The sequence below is a fragment of the Macaca thibetana genome, chromosome 19 (genome assembly GCF_024542745.1).
Source record: "Macaca thibetana thibetana isolate TM-01 chromosome 19, ASM2454274v1, whole genome shotgun sequence".
NCBI classification, from domain to species: Eukaryota; Metazoa; Chordata; class Mammalia; order Primates; family Cercopithecidae; genus Macaca; species Macaca thibetana.
The window spans coordinates 39,511,324-39,528,434 of NC_065596.1; the positions used below are offsets into that span (position 1 = coordinate 39,511,324).

Below are 17,111 nucleotides of genomic sequence, written 5' to 3' on the forward strand. Positions count from 1 at the left end.
TGGCGGTGCTAGGATTTGAACCCAGGCTGTCAGGCTCTGAGCCCTTCCCTCTTGTCTGTGGGCCTACTGTGTGCTCCCAAAGCTGTGGCCAAATTAAGGAGGTGGCATGCCTGATTCATCTGTGGTGGGGCCTGGGACGTATAGTAACTCTCAAGAATGGTGTTCCTTAGTCCAGGCACAGTGGCTCACGCTTGTAATTCTAGCACTTTGGGAGGCCGAGGCAAATGGATTACCTGAGGTCAGGAGTTTGAGACCAGCCTGGCCAACATGGAGAAACCCCCGTCTCTATTAAAAATACAAAAAAATTGCACTTTAGGAGGCCAAGGTGGGCAGATCACCTGCAGTCAGGAGTTTGAGACCAGCCTGACCAACAAGGTGAAACCCCGTCTCTACTAAAAATACAAAATTAACCGAGCGTTGTAGTACGTGCCTGTAATCACAGTTACTCGGGCGGCTGAGGCAGGAAAATCACTTGAACCTGGGAGGCGGAGATTGCAGTGAGCCGAGATCATGCCATTGCACTCCAGCCTGGGCAACAAGAACGAAATTCTGTCTTTAAAAAAAAAAAAAAAGAATGGTGTTCATTCATCTACTCATTAAATACTTCCTGGGCACCTACTATGTGCCAGACCCTGGGCTCAGTGCTGGGGAAACAGTAGTGGGTGGAACGGTTGAGATCTCTCCATCGTGGAGCTGAGATTCCAGAGGAGAGAGAGACAACAGGCCTGACCAGTAAGTGTGAATTATATAGTTTGTCAGGAGGCCGTATGCATTCGTGCGAGGGAAGAAAATACAGAACGGGGGCCGGGCGCGGTGGCTCAAGCCTGTAATCCCAGCACTTTGGGAGGCCGAGACGGGCGGATCACGAGGTCAGGAGATCGAGACCATCCTGGCTAACATGGTGAAACCCCGTCTCTACTAAAAAATACAAAAAACTAGCCGGGCGCCGTGGCGGGCGCCTGTAGTCCCAGCTACTCGGGAGGCTGAGGCAGGAGAATGGCGTGAACCCGGGAGGCGGAGCTTGCAGTGAGCCAAGATCTCGTCACTGCACTCCAGCCTGGGCAACAGAGCGAGACTCCGTCTCAAAAAAAAAAAAAAAAAAAAAAGAAAATATAGAACAGGATGGGGAGGGGTGGTGGTGGCTTCCAGATGGAAAAGATGGTTTTAAACTGAGAAGCCAAGGAAAGCCTCTTTGAGAAGGTGATATTTGAGCAGAACCCCAAGAAAGAGGAGGAGAGAGGGACCCATGTGCACATCTGGGGAGTGAGTGAGTCCCACAGGGGCTGGATGGGGCCTGGTGCGTTGGAGGAGCCACAGGGAGGCTGGTGTGGCTGGAGCTGAGTGAGGGGCTGGGGAAAAGAGATGATGAGGTCAGAGAGGTGATGGGGACCAGATGGAGGGGGACTTATGGGGCTAGTGAGGACTTGGCTTTTGCGTGGAGCGAGGTGCGCCCAGGACAGGGCTCTGAGCCAGGTGGGTCCTGACGTGACTCAGGTGGTCCCAGGCTCCCTCTGGCTGCAGGTGGGGACAGACTGCGGCGGGGCAGGGACCAGAGCAGGGAGGCCAGGGAGGAGGCTCTGGAATGTCCAAGCTGGAGGGGACAAAGGCTGGGCCAGGGTAAGGGCAGTGGGGGGGAGAAGTGGATGGTTCTGGAAATATTCTCTGGGGTCTTATCCCCTCTTCAAACTGTGCTGACTGTTTCTGGGGCCCTGAAGTTTACGTGGGCCCCTGGGTTTTGTTGTTGTTGTTGTTTTGTTTGATTTTTGGTTTTTTTGAGATGGAGTCTCGCTCTGTCACCCAGGCTGGAGTGCGGTGGCGGGATCTCAGCTCACTGCAAGCTCCGCCTCCCAGGTTCAAGCTATCCTCCTACCTCAGCCTCCAGAGTAGCTGAGATTACAGGTGTCCACCACCATGCCTGGCTAATTTTTATATTTTTAGTAGAGATGGGGTTTCACCATGTTTTTCCGGCTGGTCTCGAACTCCTGACCTCGTGATCCGCCCGCCTCAGCCTCCCAAAGTGCTGGGACCTACAGGCGTGAGCCACCACGCCCGGCCGCCCCTGTTGTTTTTTAGCGCTCCCTGCGCCCCCCCGAAGTCGCACAGGGTGTGTGTGCAGCCAGACGTGGGCTGGAATCCTGACTGCCCCTTCACTAACTGGGTGACTTCCGCTAAGCAGCTAAGCCCGGGTGCTGCAGTTTCCCCAAGTGGAAGAATAACTCCCCGCAGGCAGTTAAGTCCTGCGCCACAAGCGCTAGGATTGTTGGTTGAGAATAGACAGTCAGCAATTGTAGGTAAATGACTCAGGCCCAAGCAGGGGTGTGGCGCTGGCGCAGGCTGAGTGCGGCACTGCCTTTTTGGATACCGGGGTGCAGGGGGAAGGGGATGTGCAGATGGGCCCCGGCTGCCAGCAGGCTGCTGGGTCAGTGCCTCCCCGCAGCCGAGGGTGCCAGCCAGGCTCTTAGGAACTGCAGACTCATGGTCCTGCCTCTGCAGCCAGGAGGGAGCCTGCCAGCCCCAGCACTAGCCTCAGAGCCTTGGGGCTCCCACCATGCGGGGGGTGAGGGGGCCGGAGCTGGGTGGCCAGGAGGGGTTAAGTCACCCACAGCCAGGAAGGGGCAGAGCTGGGCCCCACAGGGCTGTGGATGGTGAACTGATCCAGGAGGAAGGAGAAGGAAGACGTGGGAGGACCAACAAAAACTCAGGCAAAGGAAAAATATATAGAAAATATATAGACAGTAAAAGGAAAAATATATAGAGATAAAATATTTAATATATAATCTATAGTAATATACATAAAGATATAGTTTCTTAAGTTCATTTAAATTCTGTTTCCTTAACTGTTAGTTTACACAGTTCTAAATTTATATTTCCTTCCACTTTTTCGGTGTTGTTTTTTATCTTGTGATTTATTTCTTTTTGTTAACTTTAATATTATATTTTTAAGGGCTGGGCACGATGGCTCATGCTTGTAATCCTAGCACTTTGGGAGGCCCAGGTGGGCGGATCACTTGAGGTCAGGAGTTCAAGACTAGCCTGGCCAACATGGTGAAACCCTATCTCTATTAAAAATTACAAAAAATTAGCCGGGTGTGGTGGCAGGTGCCTGTAATCCCAGCTACTCAGAGGCTGAGACAGGAGAATTACTTGAACCCGGGAGGCGGAGGTTGCACACCGAGCTAAGATCTCACCACTGCACTCCAGCTTGGGTGACAGAGCGAGACACTGTCTTGTAAAAATATATATTTTTAATTGATTTTTCCACCAACTTTGGAGATTTTCAACTATAGAAAAGTCATGTGACCCGTACAATCCACTCAAATACCCTTCACATAGCTTCCTCAATTCTTAATATTTTGCCTGATTCTCTTTATCTCTATATATCCATGTAATTTTTTTCTGAGTTTCTGTGTCTCAGAAATCTTTTCCTGCCCTATTTCCTTGTCCAGGCGTTTTCAAAAGTCTCAGTCTTCTCTGTTGCTGGTGGACCAATAAATAAACATTTAGCCTTTTTCTGGAGGGAGATCACAACACAAGACAGAGCTTTTCCTGAATCCTTCAGGCGGATGCGCCCTCTCTTCCTGGTCTGGGGAAGACAGTCCTGGGGCCTTTGCTGTGTAAACCACACCCCGAGGCACCCCAGAAGCTGCATCTGTCGGGTCTGTGCTGTAATCATGGCCTTGTAGGTGGAAGGCAGGTCTGAGATGGGAGGTGACCGAAGCAGGTCTGGGCCGGAGCAACCGCAAGGCCCCCTCTCCCTCCCTCCCTCCCTCCCTCCCTCCCTCTCTCCCTCCTTCCCATGAAGCCTCAAACCAGGCAGAGCTAGGGCCTGGGTCACCCCAGGGAGACAGACCTGCCACCTCAGGAATGGCTTCCAGGTGGGAATGGGGGTCCTTTTCGTCCAGACCTTTCCAGAGATGCTGGAAACACAGCTTGTTACATTGAAATGTCCTGCTGTTTAAATGTTAACAATTATTAATGTTTGCAGCGCTTTGCAAACTAAAGGAAAGGTACACTACTTGCGTTCTACCCTGGGGCCACCAGTTTACAATCCTTCTGTTAGGGACTGAGTCAGGCTGGGAGGGGGCTGCAGGGCTCCCACTTGAACCAGAAGTTCGTGTCCCGGATGTCTAGCGCCAAACGTGTTCCCTGCCCTCTCGTGTTTCCCTGTAGTTCCTGCCCACACCCAGGAACCCCAGCCATTTGCCCAAGCTCCCCCACCCCCCCACCCTGCCCCTACTCCCCGCATGATGGGGAAGCTGGCCAAGAAATTCATTCCTGCATACCCCCTGCCCCCATCAGCACCCCCACCTCAGCTCCTGCAAGGCCTCAATGGATAGGGGGTGGCGGGGGAGAAAGCCTTTCTTTTATAATTGTTTTAAATGTACTTTTATTTTTATTTTTTTAGAGACAAGATCTCTCTATGTTGCCCAGGCTGGTCTTGAACTCCTGGACTCAAAGGATCCTCCAGCCTCGGCCCCCCAAAGTGCTGGGATTACAGGCGTGAGCCACTGTGCCCAGCCTGGTAATTAACAGATACTTCGTCAGCACCCACTATGCACCAGGCCCCGTTCTATAATTCAGATGAAACTCTGTGAGACGAGCTGATGTGCTGGCAGGGGAGGCAGATAGCACCACCAAAAAAAAAAAAAAAAAAAAGCAAACAGAAGTTTCCTAGAATATGCTTTGAAGAGAGTTAAGTCACAAGGTCATAGAGAGGTCAGGGGGTAGGTGCGATGGTGGTCGGGGAAGGCCCCTTGAGCGTCATGTCTTTGAGCTGTCCAGATGTGGGAGAAAAGAGCCAGGCAAGGGAATAGCCATTGCGAGGGCTCTTGGCCAGAAACACGCCTGGAGTGATCCAGGAACGGCAAGGAGGCCCAGGTGGCCGGAGCAGAGTGAGTGACAATAGGGGTTGGGCGGGGGCCCTGAACCTCCCGAGTTTGCCGAGTCCCTAAGATGGGGGACTCCAACTGGTGGCCCCAGGGCCTGATCCAACCACTGGATATTTTTCATTCTGTCTACAAAGTGTTAAGAAAACGAAGTTACCAACATTTAAAAATCAGGGCCGGGTGCAGTGGCTTGCACCTGTAATCCCTGCACTTTGGGAAGCCAAGGTGGGAGGATCACTTGAGATCAGGAGTTCAAGACCAGGCTGGGCAACATAGTGAGACCCCTGTCTCTAAAAAAAATTTAAAAATTAGCCATGTGTGGTGATGTGCATTTGTAGTCCCAGTTGCAGGGGAGGTTGAGGTGGGAGGATCATTTAATTTAAGCCCAGGAGTTGGAGGCTGCAGTGAGCCATCATTGCACCAGTACATTCCAGCTTGGGCAACAGAGCAAGAACTCACCTCTTAAAAGAAAAAAATAATCAGGGGCCAGGCGTGGTGGCTCATGTCTGTAATCTTAGCACTTTGGGAGGCTGAGGCAGGCGAATCACTTGAGATCAGGAGTTGGAGACCAGCGTGGCCAACATGGTGAAACCCCGTCTCTACTAAAATACAAAAATTAGCCGGGTGTGGTGGCACACACCTGTAATCCCACCTACTCGGGAGGCTAAGGCACAAGAATTGCTTGAACCCAGAAGGCAGAGGTTGCAGTGAGCTGAGATTGTGCCACTGCACTGCAGCCTGGGCAACAAGAGCAAAATTCCATCTCAAAAAAAAAAAAAAAAAAAAATCAGGAGATTTCATCATAGAAGTCTCCATTTCTAGCTTCTGTTGATGAGTGATGACATCAGAACAGCACAGAGACAGATGTCAGGGAGCCTGTGGACTCTTGGCCACTGTGTCACCTCACGTGGCTCCTGGAAGCCAGGCAGACAGCGATACGTCCACAGCCACACCATCTCCATGGTGGCAGGACAGGGCTACCTGCCAGCACCCACTCTTCTCCCACAGATGCTGAGACCACAACGCTGTTCCACAAAGCCTCAGGAAGCCATATCGCCCTGTCCACTGGCCTCTCTGACCCCATCTTGCCCAGGAAGCAGGACCTTGGCATACCACTGTGACCACACCTCCCAGCCAGTCAGCCTGACCACTCAGGCTCTACCTGCAAAGGCAGGACCCCACCCGACCAGCACCCCTCTCAGGGCTAGGAGCCTGCAGAAACACTCCCAGCCTTAAGTAAAGAGCAATGAAATGATTGAGGCCGGGCGCGGTGGCTCAAGCCTGTAATCCCAGCACTTTGGGAGGCCGAGATGGGCGGATCACGAGGTCAGGAGATCGAGACCATCCTGGCTAACACGGTGAAACCCCGTCTCTACTAAAAAATACAAAAAACTAGCCGGGCGCCGTGGCGGGCGCCTGTAGTCCCAGCTACTCCGGAGGCTGAGGCAGGAGAATGGCGTGAACCCGGGAGGCGGAGCTTGCAGTGAGCTGAGATCCGGCCACTGCACTCCAGCCTGGGCGGCAGAGCGAGACTCCGTCTCAAAAAAAAAAAAAAAAAAAAAAAAAAAAGAAATGATTGAAACAAAATCAATAAAAGTTTGAATCAGGGATGGTATAACATGCTCTGGCTTCGATTCTATGCTTTAATTCAGCGTTCCTGAAAACCTTGTGGTGTTCAGAAACTCTCTGTAGGTTTGGTTTTTTTTTTTCATTTTGTAAGAATTCCCAGGATATGGAGAAATCACAGCCACTCACAGCCTCAACAGGTTCTTTGGGCCCACATGATTCCAAAAGCAAAATGAGAGAGACTTTTTCAAATATGTTTATTGTCTGTATTATATACAATATATTAATAAAACATATTACCTATGTGCATTTAAAACATAACTGAAGTCAAATTGGCCCTTAAGACTCACTCCAAAAGAGACCTGATCCCCGATAGGGTGCAAGTGACTGCACAAACTCTGCTCCCTACAGCCCTTCTTAAGGGTCTCAGTGTGCTCATCACACTGGGGTCTCATAGTCCTCCTGACCATAAACCCTAAGCCCCAGCCCCAGCCCAACACACACTTGGATGCAGCATGTTCACGTCCAGCCTAGGAAGAATTTGTGGTTGACCTGGGTTGGGTAACAACCGTAAACATCTGTACATCAGAATGTAAGATCATGGTGTTTAAAACTACAGAACCTTCAGAGGTTGTCAGAAGTCTCGAATTGCTGGTCCCCCAGGTTGAAACCAGTCGACAGATGTGGTTTGTTTGACCTACAAATTTTTTTTAAAAATCTGATTCAAAGTTTTTAAATTAAACCTCTTTAAGGTAGTACATTTTCAGGATGCAAAATTCAAAACATATAAGAGGGCACGTGCTGATGAGTGCGTCTCACTTCCACCCCATCCTCCAGCCTCCCAGTTTCCTTCTACAGAAGCACCCATGGATGCCAATCTCCAAAAATATTTTATTCATTACAAGTATATGAATATGCATTATTTTACCGCTCACAAATGGTAGCACGCTCCACGGTTTCCCTACACCTTGTTATTTTTCCGCTTAGCAAGCTGTCTGGGAAATACCTCTGTATCTATCCACGGGCAGGGGGGTTCCTCCAGGATTTTTAGGCAACAGTTTTCCAGTTCACCCCGTTCCAGTGAAGGGCAGAGCGTCACCCGCCCTTCCCAGCCACCCTGCACGCACCCCGACTTGCTCTCTGATGCCTGCAGTTCCCAGGCTGCCCAGCAGAGGGAGACACCATTCCACTCCCAAGACCACCAAGGGGTCGTCCCAGACACAACCAAGCTTGAAGGGTCTGGGGAAGAGATGCTATCTACACAGACACAAAGACCCCCCCCTAGCTAGACTGAGTTAGCCTCCTGGCCTCCCGTTGCTGTTTCTATCTCCTCCTAGGCCTCTTGCTTGGAGTCCTACCCCGAGCCCCCCCCCCCCCGCGCCCCCTCCCTGCGCCGCTTTCTTATGGGAACTGGCCCCACCTTAACAGGGGTAGCAGGGAGCCTTGTCCTTGTCTAGGGCCTGGATTTGACAACTTGCCCCAGGGAACCACATAGAGAAAGGGTGTAGCGCTGGCGAGCATTCTCCGCCCCCATCCCTCAGAGATGACAAGTGGGGGGTCCTTCTCTCTGCCCCCAGCAGGCCAGTTTCCGGCAGAGCCTTGACCTAAACCCCCTTTTCCTGTCCTGTGCTCCACACTCCCAACAGCTGTTTCTCCCTGGCCTGGCCCTGCAGCCCTCCTCCCTGCCCCCACGATGGTGTTGGGGTCGCCTGGAGTCCAGCTGGTGTCCAGGGCAGAGCTACCCCTTTCCTGGCCCTACCCCTCCCCGTGACCCCAATCCTCCGCCAACCGCTCAAAGGATCCTTGTTCTCCATCCAGCCCCCAGACAAAAGTCCCTCTGTCTAAGAAGGCGGAATTGAGGGGAGGGGGCACCCCCAACTGGGACCATGGGGGAGCCTGCACAGACCCCATCCGGAAGGAATGCCTGGAGGAGGAGGAGCAGGAGACGGGGGGAGGAAAAGGGGAGGGAGCCTTGTACAATGCAGGGGGCCTTATCTAGACTAGGAGGCAGCCGCCCCCACCAGCGCCCACTCTGTAGACCCGGACATCTGGCTCTCCCAGCACCCACGGAAAGAGTTTGGCTAGGAAACTCCAGCCTGGTGCCTGGGAGCCAGTTCTCATTCTCCCCAGGGCAGGAAGCAGGTTATGACCAGGACTAAGGTCCCAGAGTCCCCACCCTGGCCCCTCCCTGCTGCTCCAGCCGCTCCCTCATATGCACCCTGCCCCATCTCCTGACTTTGGTCATGCCAGCGTCTCTGATAACCCTGAAATTGTCCCTGCAGCAAGCTGTGGCCTGGAAGGGGAATTTAAGTCCCCCACAATTGCTAGCAGTCCTTCCACCAGGCAAAACACATCATCTAAGGGAAAGAAGTCAGGTCGGAACACCAACACATCACTTCCCTGCATGGCCCTGGAGGCTCTGCCGTTTAAAGACCCCAGAACCTTCCCCATTCAAGGTCCTCTCCTGGGCACAGAAGATTGGAGAGCGCTCCTCCCTTAATTCCAGGGACCGAGCTCCAGCCCATCCAATTCTCTGTCTCACCTGAGGCTGCTGTGGCCCTGGTGACCCCCGGGAGCAACGTGCTGCCCATGGCTGGGATGGCTGGGGAGGGGGTGAAGCTGTCTCTTTAAGAGCAGGAACGGAGCCCCTGGGCCTTAGGGCATCTGACTTGTTTTCTACCTGCCCAGGTTTGCTCAGGGCGTGGCAGCTTCGGATAAAGGCAGGACTCCGCCTTGCAGCCCCGATTTCTCCCGGAACCTCTGCTCAGCCTGGTGAACCACACAGGTGAGCAGCTGGGGCCCCCTTCCTCCAAGCCCTCCTTGGCTCTGCCCCTAAATGAGGGAGTATCTACCTGCCCACTGACCCTGCCACACACAAGCTCTGCTGTTAAAGAGCCTAAAATCTTTGGAAATGTTTTTCTGGAGCCAGGAGATAGGAGAAAGTCCCTTCCCCTAATGTCCCTTTCCCCACCATTCTCCTCTCAGGGACTGGTTGAGCTGGCTGGGGTGAGGGCAGGACCGGTAAGTGTGGTTGGGGTGTCTGGGAAGACTGATGTCTGCATGGATTAGGGGTATCTGGGTTGGGGATATCTGGGTGGAAGAGAGGGGGGTGCCTGGGTAGGTAGGGGTATCTAAGTGGACCAGGCGTGCGTAGATGGACTGGGGACATCTGTGTGGATGAGGAGTGCTAGATGCACTCGGGGTGTCCAGGCACTGAGGGATGTGGATTCTGGAAACCTCCAGGAAAAGAGGACAGAGCTGTTGGGGAAGTTGTAAATACGGAGTTGCTTGGGAGATTTCAGGAGCACAGAGCGGGCAGGATCTTTCTGCCCGCCCCTGAACATGAGACATTTCTCCTACAGTATGGAGGAATAGAGGGGATAGCAGAGGGCAGGTGGGGCAAACAGTCCTCAGGCCGGCCTTGGGACCTCGTGGCCAGGAAGGATCAGGGCAGGTAGACAGAGCATCAGCTGCAGGGCTGCCTTCCTCTCTAACCTGCCCACCAACCACATTGGTCTGGGAGCAGTCCAGGGCCTCTTCAGCAATAGCCTGAATCGGGAATGTGAGGGCAGCCCCAGCTCCCGGCTCCCTGCAGCCTCCAGAAACGTGGGGCTGGACATTGTTTTGCAGAAGCTGGGGCTGGGGCTGGGGCGAGGCAAATACCATCTGTTAGTCTTGGCTGGATGACATCATGGGAAGGGGGAATAGTGGGGCCTTGCAGGCCAGAGGTGGCTTGGAGGAGCCCCTGGAAAGAGGCTTAAGAGGTGAGACTCAACAGCCACGGCGACAGAGCATAGGGCTTTAAGATGAATTTGCAGGGGTTACAGGATTACAACTGCAATGTGTGCTAATAATAGTGCCCCCTACATTAAGCTGCAGAGATTGAGCAAATAAGTGGGAAGCTAAGGAAATGCCCCGTGGGGTAGACACTCAATAAACATCTGCTGCTGTTATCAGGACTCATATGGTTATGGGTGACAGCTTCAGACCACAGGCAGTCTACCTACAACCTGTGCCCCTATCCACCATGCCATCCTGCCCACCCACCCACACCAGCTCCCCCGACCCCCAACACTTTTGGGGATCTTATTTTTTTTTTTTTTTTTTTTTGAGACGGAGTCTTGCTCTGCCGCCCAGGCTGGAGTGCAGTGGCCGGATCTCAGCTCACTGCAAGCTCCGCCTCCCGGGTTCACGCCATTCTCCTGCCTCAGCCTCCCGAGTAGCTGGGACTACAGGTGCCCGCCACCGCGCCCGGCTAGTTTTTTGTATTTTTTAGTAGAGACGGGGTTTTACCGTGTTAGCCAGGATGGTCTCGATCTCCTGACCTCGTGATCCGCCCGTCTCGGCCTCCCAAAGTGCTGGGATTACAGGCTTGAGCCACCGCGCCCGGCACTTTTGGGGATCTTAAACACTTCCTGGGTCTCAGTAATGCTCCCCAAAGTCTCAGGCTTTCTTCCCACAAAAAAAAAAAAAAAAAAAAAGGAAAAGAAATGGATGCTCAAACTAAAATTGTGAGTTCAGCATGTGGAATTAACTGGGAAGCTGAGAGGATTCCCAGGCCCTGGGGTGCGTAGGCAGAGGGAGGAGTCTGTGCCAACCTGCAGGGACCACCCGCACCGTTGGTTGTGGGCGCCACCCTCTCTCAGCATTTTTGCTGTCCATGAAATTGCTGGGGGGTTGAGTGAGAACACAGTAAGGTCAGTGTGCACCCCAGGGCAAGGTGGAGGAAGTACCAGCTCTCGCTATCAAAATTATAACTAGACCAGGTGCGGTGGCTCACACCTGTAATCCCAGCACTTAGGGAGGCCCGGGTGGGTGGATCACCTGAGGTCAGGAGTTCGAGACCAACCTGGCCAACATGGTGAAATCCTGTCTCTACCAAAAATACAAAAATTAGCCAGGCATGGTGGCACACGTCTGTAGTCTCTGCTACTCGGGAGGCTGAGGCAGGAGAATTGCTTGAACCCAGGAGGCAGAAGTTGCAGTGAGCTGAGATTGTGCCATTGCACTCTAGCCTGGGCGACAGAGTGAAACTCCGCCTCAAAAAAAAGAGAAAAAATAAAAACAATTATGATAACTATGCACTCAGCATTTGGGCAGGAACAGGGCAGGGGAGGGCATGCTTGGAGGCCCGGGCTTGGTGCAGCCTTGCAGGCTGGGAGGGCAGGACTGATGCCAGGTCAGGAAGGAGAGAGAAACAAGTTCCTTATGCTGAGCAGGTCTACCTGGGAAAGAAAGTGCTCTGCGGGGCCTAGGGTAGGGTCAGGGGCTGGGCTGGGGACTCGGGCTGGGCTGGGGACTCATGCTAGGCAGGGTCAGGGCTGGGACCGGGAAGGGCATGGGTGAGGGGTGAGGGGCAGGAGGTTCTGGGGAACAGAGATGGAGCTAGGGCTGCAGCCAGGCTGAGTTTGTCCCCCTCTACCCCCAGTCCCAGCCTCAAGTCAATTGCTCCACACACCCCGCCCTGAGCAGCTTGAAGAACCTGCTCAGTCCGCAGCCTGAAGTCTGCAATGTCCTGGCAGGGCCAGGCAGGCTCTGAGCCGTCTATGGAGACACCCCCGGGAAGCAGGCCTCCTGCCACCTGGCTCCCAGCACCTGGCTTCCCCAAACACCCCAAGGCCCTGACAGTCCTTAGTTAGGAGCAGCTGCTGGGGAGCCAGGCCTGGCTTAAATCCTGCTTCCTGGCTAGGGCACCTAGTTTCGCCTCCCAGAGCCTCAGTTTCCCCATCTGTCCAATGAGGACAACAGCGGGCAGTGGTGCCCTCATTTGGTTGCGGGGCGATTCACAGAAAGCCTGGTCCATGTCCAGTGAGTTATTATGGCTCCTCCCGCGTCAGGCCCGAGTTTCACCCAGTCCCCACTCCACGGCGCGGCTGCGGCTTCTCTCTCAGCCCAGCGAGATGTCAGCCTTCTTGCCCTGGGGGAACTGCGCACCCTGCCTGGGGAGCAGGGGAGGAGGGTTGGGGAGCCATAGGCACAGGGCCAGCCTCCCAGTGGCTCTGCTAAGGCCGGACCTCCTGCCACCCCTCTAGGCCCGCGCTCTGACATGCAGAAGGTGACCCTGGGCCTGCTTGTGTTCCTGGTAGGTGAGTGCCCATCCCCCAACTGCCTTTTCCTCTGGATCCCCTGGATGGGGGGCTGCCAAGCCTCTGTCGCTCTCCTGTGCTTTTCTACCACCCCAGGGAAGGTGGTAAATGTTAGAACAGCATCTCCTTGAGGGTAAGTAAAGTCAAACTAGTGATTGCCAGGGATACACAAGAAGAGCTGGCTCGCACAGCTGGAAAGTCACCATCTTCCCCATTCTCTCGCTCTTTCTTTCTTTTTTTTTTTTTGAAAGGGAGTCTCTGTCACTCAGGCTGGAGTGCAATGGTGCAATCACAGTTCACTACAGCCTTGAACTCCTGGGGTCAAGCAATGCTACTCCCTTAGCCTTACACAGCTAGAACTCTAGGCACACACCACCAAGCCCAGCTCATTTTTAAATATTTTGCAGAGACGAGGTCTCACTGTATTGCCCAAGCTGATCTCAAACTTCTGGCTGAGTTTGATCCTCCCACCTCAGCCTTCCAAAGTGCTGGGATTACAGGCACGAGCCACACTGCACTGGCCTTGATTGACTATTAAACATAAATAATGGAAGCTAGAATACAATGAAATTACACCTTCAAAGCACTGAAATAAGATAACTGCCCAGCCAGTTCTCTTGTAAATTTTCCAAAAACTTCAAGTAGAAGGCTCAGCTCGGTGCGACTGCATCTTTAACTTCCAAACACTTTTCCTCTTTTTTCTTTCTTTCTTTTCTTTTCTTTTTTTTTTTTTTTTGAGACAGAGTCTCCCTCTGTTGCCCAGGCTGGAGTGCAGTGGCATGAACTCAGCTTACTGCAACCTCCACCTCCCGGGTTCAAGTGATTCTCCTGCCTCAGCCTCCCAAGTAGTTGGGATTACAGGCATGTGCCACCATGCCTGGCTAACTTTTATATTTTTAGAAGAGACAAGGTTTCACCATATTGGCCAGGCTGGTCTCGAACTCCTGACCTCAAGTGATCCTCCTGCCTCGGCCTCCCAAAGTGTTGGGATTACAGGCCTAAGCCACTGCACCCAGTCCCCTTTTTACTTTTTCACTGCAGCCTTGACCTCCCAGGCTCAAGGAATCCTTCCACGTCTGCCTCCCAAAGCTCTGGGATTATAGGCACACTTTTTATCCATTACACAGGGCAAGACTAGTATTCCCTGCAGGGTAGTGATCTAAAATTACATTTTCAATAAAGTCTATTTAAGTGTATAATAGTGAGTCATTTTCAATGATGTGCAAACACCAGACCAGGTGGGTGTGGACATGGTGGAAGCGGGAGGATGGGCTTTGAGCATGATGGGACTTGGGGAAACAGGAATCTGGGAACTGAAACCATCTGTCGTCTTGACCAGAAAAGTCCCTTGCTGCTGCAGAAGGCATGGATTAACCACGTGTCTGAAACACGAGACCAGACAGTGGCCAAAACCCTCCTAGATTAGAACCAATTTCAGGTGGTAGAATGCTGGCATGACTCGGAGGTGTGGGGCTGAGTGGGCGAGTTCACATTTCCATGATGGGATATGAGGGGATGAGGCGGCTGCTCAGTGACAGGACCCCTGTCCCTCAGGGGACCCTTTCCCAAGGCCCCTGAAACTCCACGGGCCCTGCCCAAGGGCTTGGCTGAGGCCAGCATCACCATCTCCCCTCCTTCCCCTCTTCTCCCACCAGGCTTGCCTGTCCTGGACGCCAATGACCCAGAAGGTGAGTCAGACTGGACTCTTTCACCTGTCCCACCCCCAAATTCTCCCCTGGGTGGGAGCGGGGCCTGCATCCTGGCTGTAATCCTGGATTCATGAAGTTTTTTCTTTCCTTGCAGATAAAAACAGTCCTTTCTACTATGGTGAGAGTCTGTGCCCCCATTCCCTTCCCCCTAACCCCACATACTGCTTGGTGCCAAGGGTTCCCACACAGGATTGGGTGAGGGTCTGATGTGAGCGTCACAGGACAAAGATAGGAAGGGACTAAGATGGGGGCACTGAAGAGTCCACATGGTGGATTAAAGGAACTAGAGGCAGCAACCTGGCCTTTGGGAAGGTTCTATTCCAGCAAGATAGTTAGACACACGCAGGAGGTGAGGACAGTTTGCAAGAAGCCATTGTTTGGTTCACATCAACTGCTGGGAGAAGTGTTGACTTGAGAAGACTTCCTGGAGGTGGTGAGCTGTTCGGTCAAAACCCTCATCTGGTCTCCAGGTTCCGATGACCTGCTCCCTACTCCCCGCTCTGCCCTCACCTCCTCCACGCTCCTCACTCCTTCTGCTCCAAGCCTCTCAGACACCGCAGACATACTGCCAGCCTCAGACCTCTGCACTTGCTGGTTCCTCTGCCTGGAACACTTCCTTCCATAGAACCAAATGGCTCCCTCCCTTCCCTCTGCTCAAATGCAGCCCCCTAAGAGGCCTTCCCTGACAACTCCCTCGAAAAGAGCTGCCCTCTGACTTGTTTTATAGAGACAGGTCTCACACTGTTGCCCACGCTGGAGTGCTATGGCGTAATCATAGCTCACTGCAGCCTCAAATTCCTGGGCTCAAGCGATCCTCCTGCCTCAGCCTCCTGAATATCTGGGACTGCAGTCATGCACCACCATATCTGGCTAATTTTTGTATACTTTGTAGAGATGGGGTCTCACTATGTTGCTCAGGCTGGTCTAGAACTCCTAAACTCCTGAAGTCTCAAAGCTCTGTATATTAGGTTGGTTCAAAAGTAATTGTGGTTTTTGCAACCGCTTTTCATGGCAAAAGTGCATTTTTTTTTTTTTTTTTTTTTTAGGCAGAATTTTGCTCTTTCACCCAGAGTGTGACTGGCTGGAGTGCAATGGCGCAATCTTGGCAGTCTTGGCTCACTGCAACCTCCGCCTCCCGGGTTCAAATGATTCTCCTGCCTCAGCCTGCCGAGTAACTGAGATTACGGGCGCCTGCCACCACGCCTGGCTAATTTTTGTATTTTTAGTAGAGAATGGGTTTCACCGTGTTGGCCAGGCTGGTCTGGAACTCCTGATCTCAGGTGATCTGCCCACCTCGGCCTCCCAGAGTTCTGGGATATCAGGCGTGAGCCACCGTGCCTAGCCAAAAACGCACTTTTGCACCAACCTAATAGGTGTCAGCCACTATGCCCAGCCTGCCCTCTGACTTTCCATCGCCCACCCTGCTTCTTTTTCTTCAGACCACTTATCTCTGCCTGATCCTGCATGACAGATCTTGTTTGCTGGTGTGTGAACTAGAATGTGAGCACTTAGGATTTTGTCTGTTTTCTTACGGCGGTGTCCCCGGCACCCTGCGCATCCTAGATGCTCCATATGTATTTGTCAAGAGGATGGGGGGACGGATGGAGAGGACATAGCCTGGCACTGAGGTCCCCTCCACTTTCCTCCTAGACTGGCACAGCCTCCAGGTTGGCGGGCTCATCTGCGCTGGGGTTCTGTGCGCCATGGGCATCATCATTGTCATGAGTGAGTGAAGGAGCTGGGGGGAGCAGGCGGGCCGGGGCTGGGGCTCCCCTCCCCTGACCACTCAGCTCTCCCCAACAGGTGGAAAATGCAAATGTAAGTTCGGCCAGAAGCCCAGGTAAGATACTGTTCCGGCATGCCCGCCTCAGGCTGGCTGGATGCTTTTCAGGGTGAAAGGGCTAACTGTCCCAGCAGGAGAGGCCTCCGGGCTCTGCCCTGCAGAGTTCCTGCTGCTAAGATTTCCAGGTTCATGGTTTCTAGCTGGTAATCCCCAGAGGGCCCCAAATCCTGAAATGCTTTGGCCCCTGGGATTGCACAACCCCCCAAGTGGAAAAGCAGCCAGGAAGACATGTCTGGGCAGGCTAAGAACCCTCTACCCGGAGGGAGAGGGCAAATGGGGGTGGACACGGATCTCACCGCTTTTGTCTCCTTAGTCACCATCCAGGGGAGACGCCACCTCTCATCACCCCAGGTAAAGATGGGGCAACATGGGGCTGAGGGGAACACGGAAGTGGTGTGTGTGTGCGCATGCGCATGCACACTGGCAAGAAAACTCAATCCACCCTCACAAACGGACCCCGTCACCTCCCCCAGGCTCAGCCCATAACTGATGAAGACGGACCAGCTGAAATTGGGTGGAGGACCGTTCTCTGTCCCCAGGTCCTGTGTCTGCACAGAAACTTGAACTCCAGGATGGAATTCTCTCTCCTCTGCTGGGACTCCCTTGCACTGCAGGGCCTCATCTCACCTCTCACAGGAGGGTCTCTTTGTTCAATTTTTTTTTTTTAATCTAAAATGATTGTGCCTCTGCCCAAGCAGCCTGGAGACTTCCTATGTGTACACTGGGGTGGAGCTTGGGGCACCATGAGAAGGTCGGCGTGTCCTGGAGGCTGACACAGAGGCTGGCGCTGAGCCTGCTTGTTGGGAAAAGCCCACAGGCCTGTTCCCTTGTGGCTTGGGGCATGGCACAGGCCCGCCCTCTGCCTCCTCAGCCATGGGAACCTCATATGCAATTTGGGATTTACTAGTAGCCAAAGGAATGAGAGAGCTCTAACCAGATGGAACACTGGAACATTCCAGTGGACCCTGGACCATCCCAGGAAAACTGGAACATAGGAGCGTCCTACCATGATGGAAGTGTT

General features: G+C 53.2%; 1 protein-coding gene across 2 annotated transcripts; it reads left to right on the forward strand.

Moving 5' to 3' along the window:
- The first annotated feature begins 8,482 nt into the window (after positions 1–8,482).
- Positions 8,483–16,784, forward strand: FXYD3 (FXYD domain containing ion transport regulator 3). Of its 2 annotated transcripts, none has more exons than XM_050768839.1 (9): positions 8,483–8,827; positions 9,141–9,237; positions 12,485–12,538; positions 14,194–14,226; positions 14,342–14,365; positions 15,898–15,972; positions 16,051–16,087; positions 16,404–16,441; positions 16,564–16,784. In XM_050768839.1, exons 3-9 carry the CDS (start codon positions 12,499–12,501, stop codon positions 16,578–16,580), a joined length of 264 nt encoding a protein of 87 aa, XP_050624796.1. In that variant the 5' UTR covers positions 8,483–8,827; positions 9,141–9,237; positions 12,485–12,498; the 3' UTR covers positions 16,581–16,784. The 2 variants fall into 2 exon arrangements, with proteins under 2 accessions (XP_050624796.1, XP_050624795.1); XM_050768838.1 differs by lacking the exons at positions 8,483–8,827; positions 9,141–9,237 and adding exons at positions 10,144–10,216; positions 12,290–12,354 and having other exon boundaries at positions 12,460–12,538.
- The last annotated feature ends 327 nt before the right edge of the window (positions 16,785–17,111 follow it).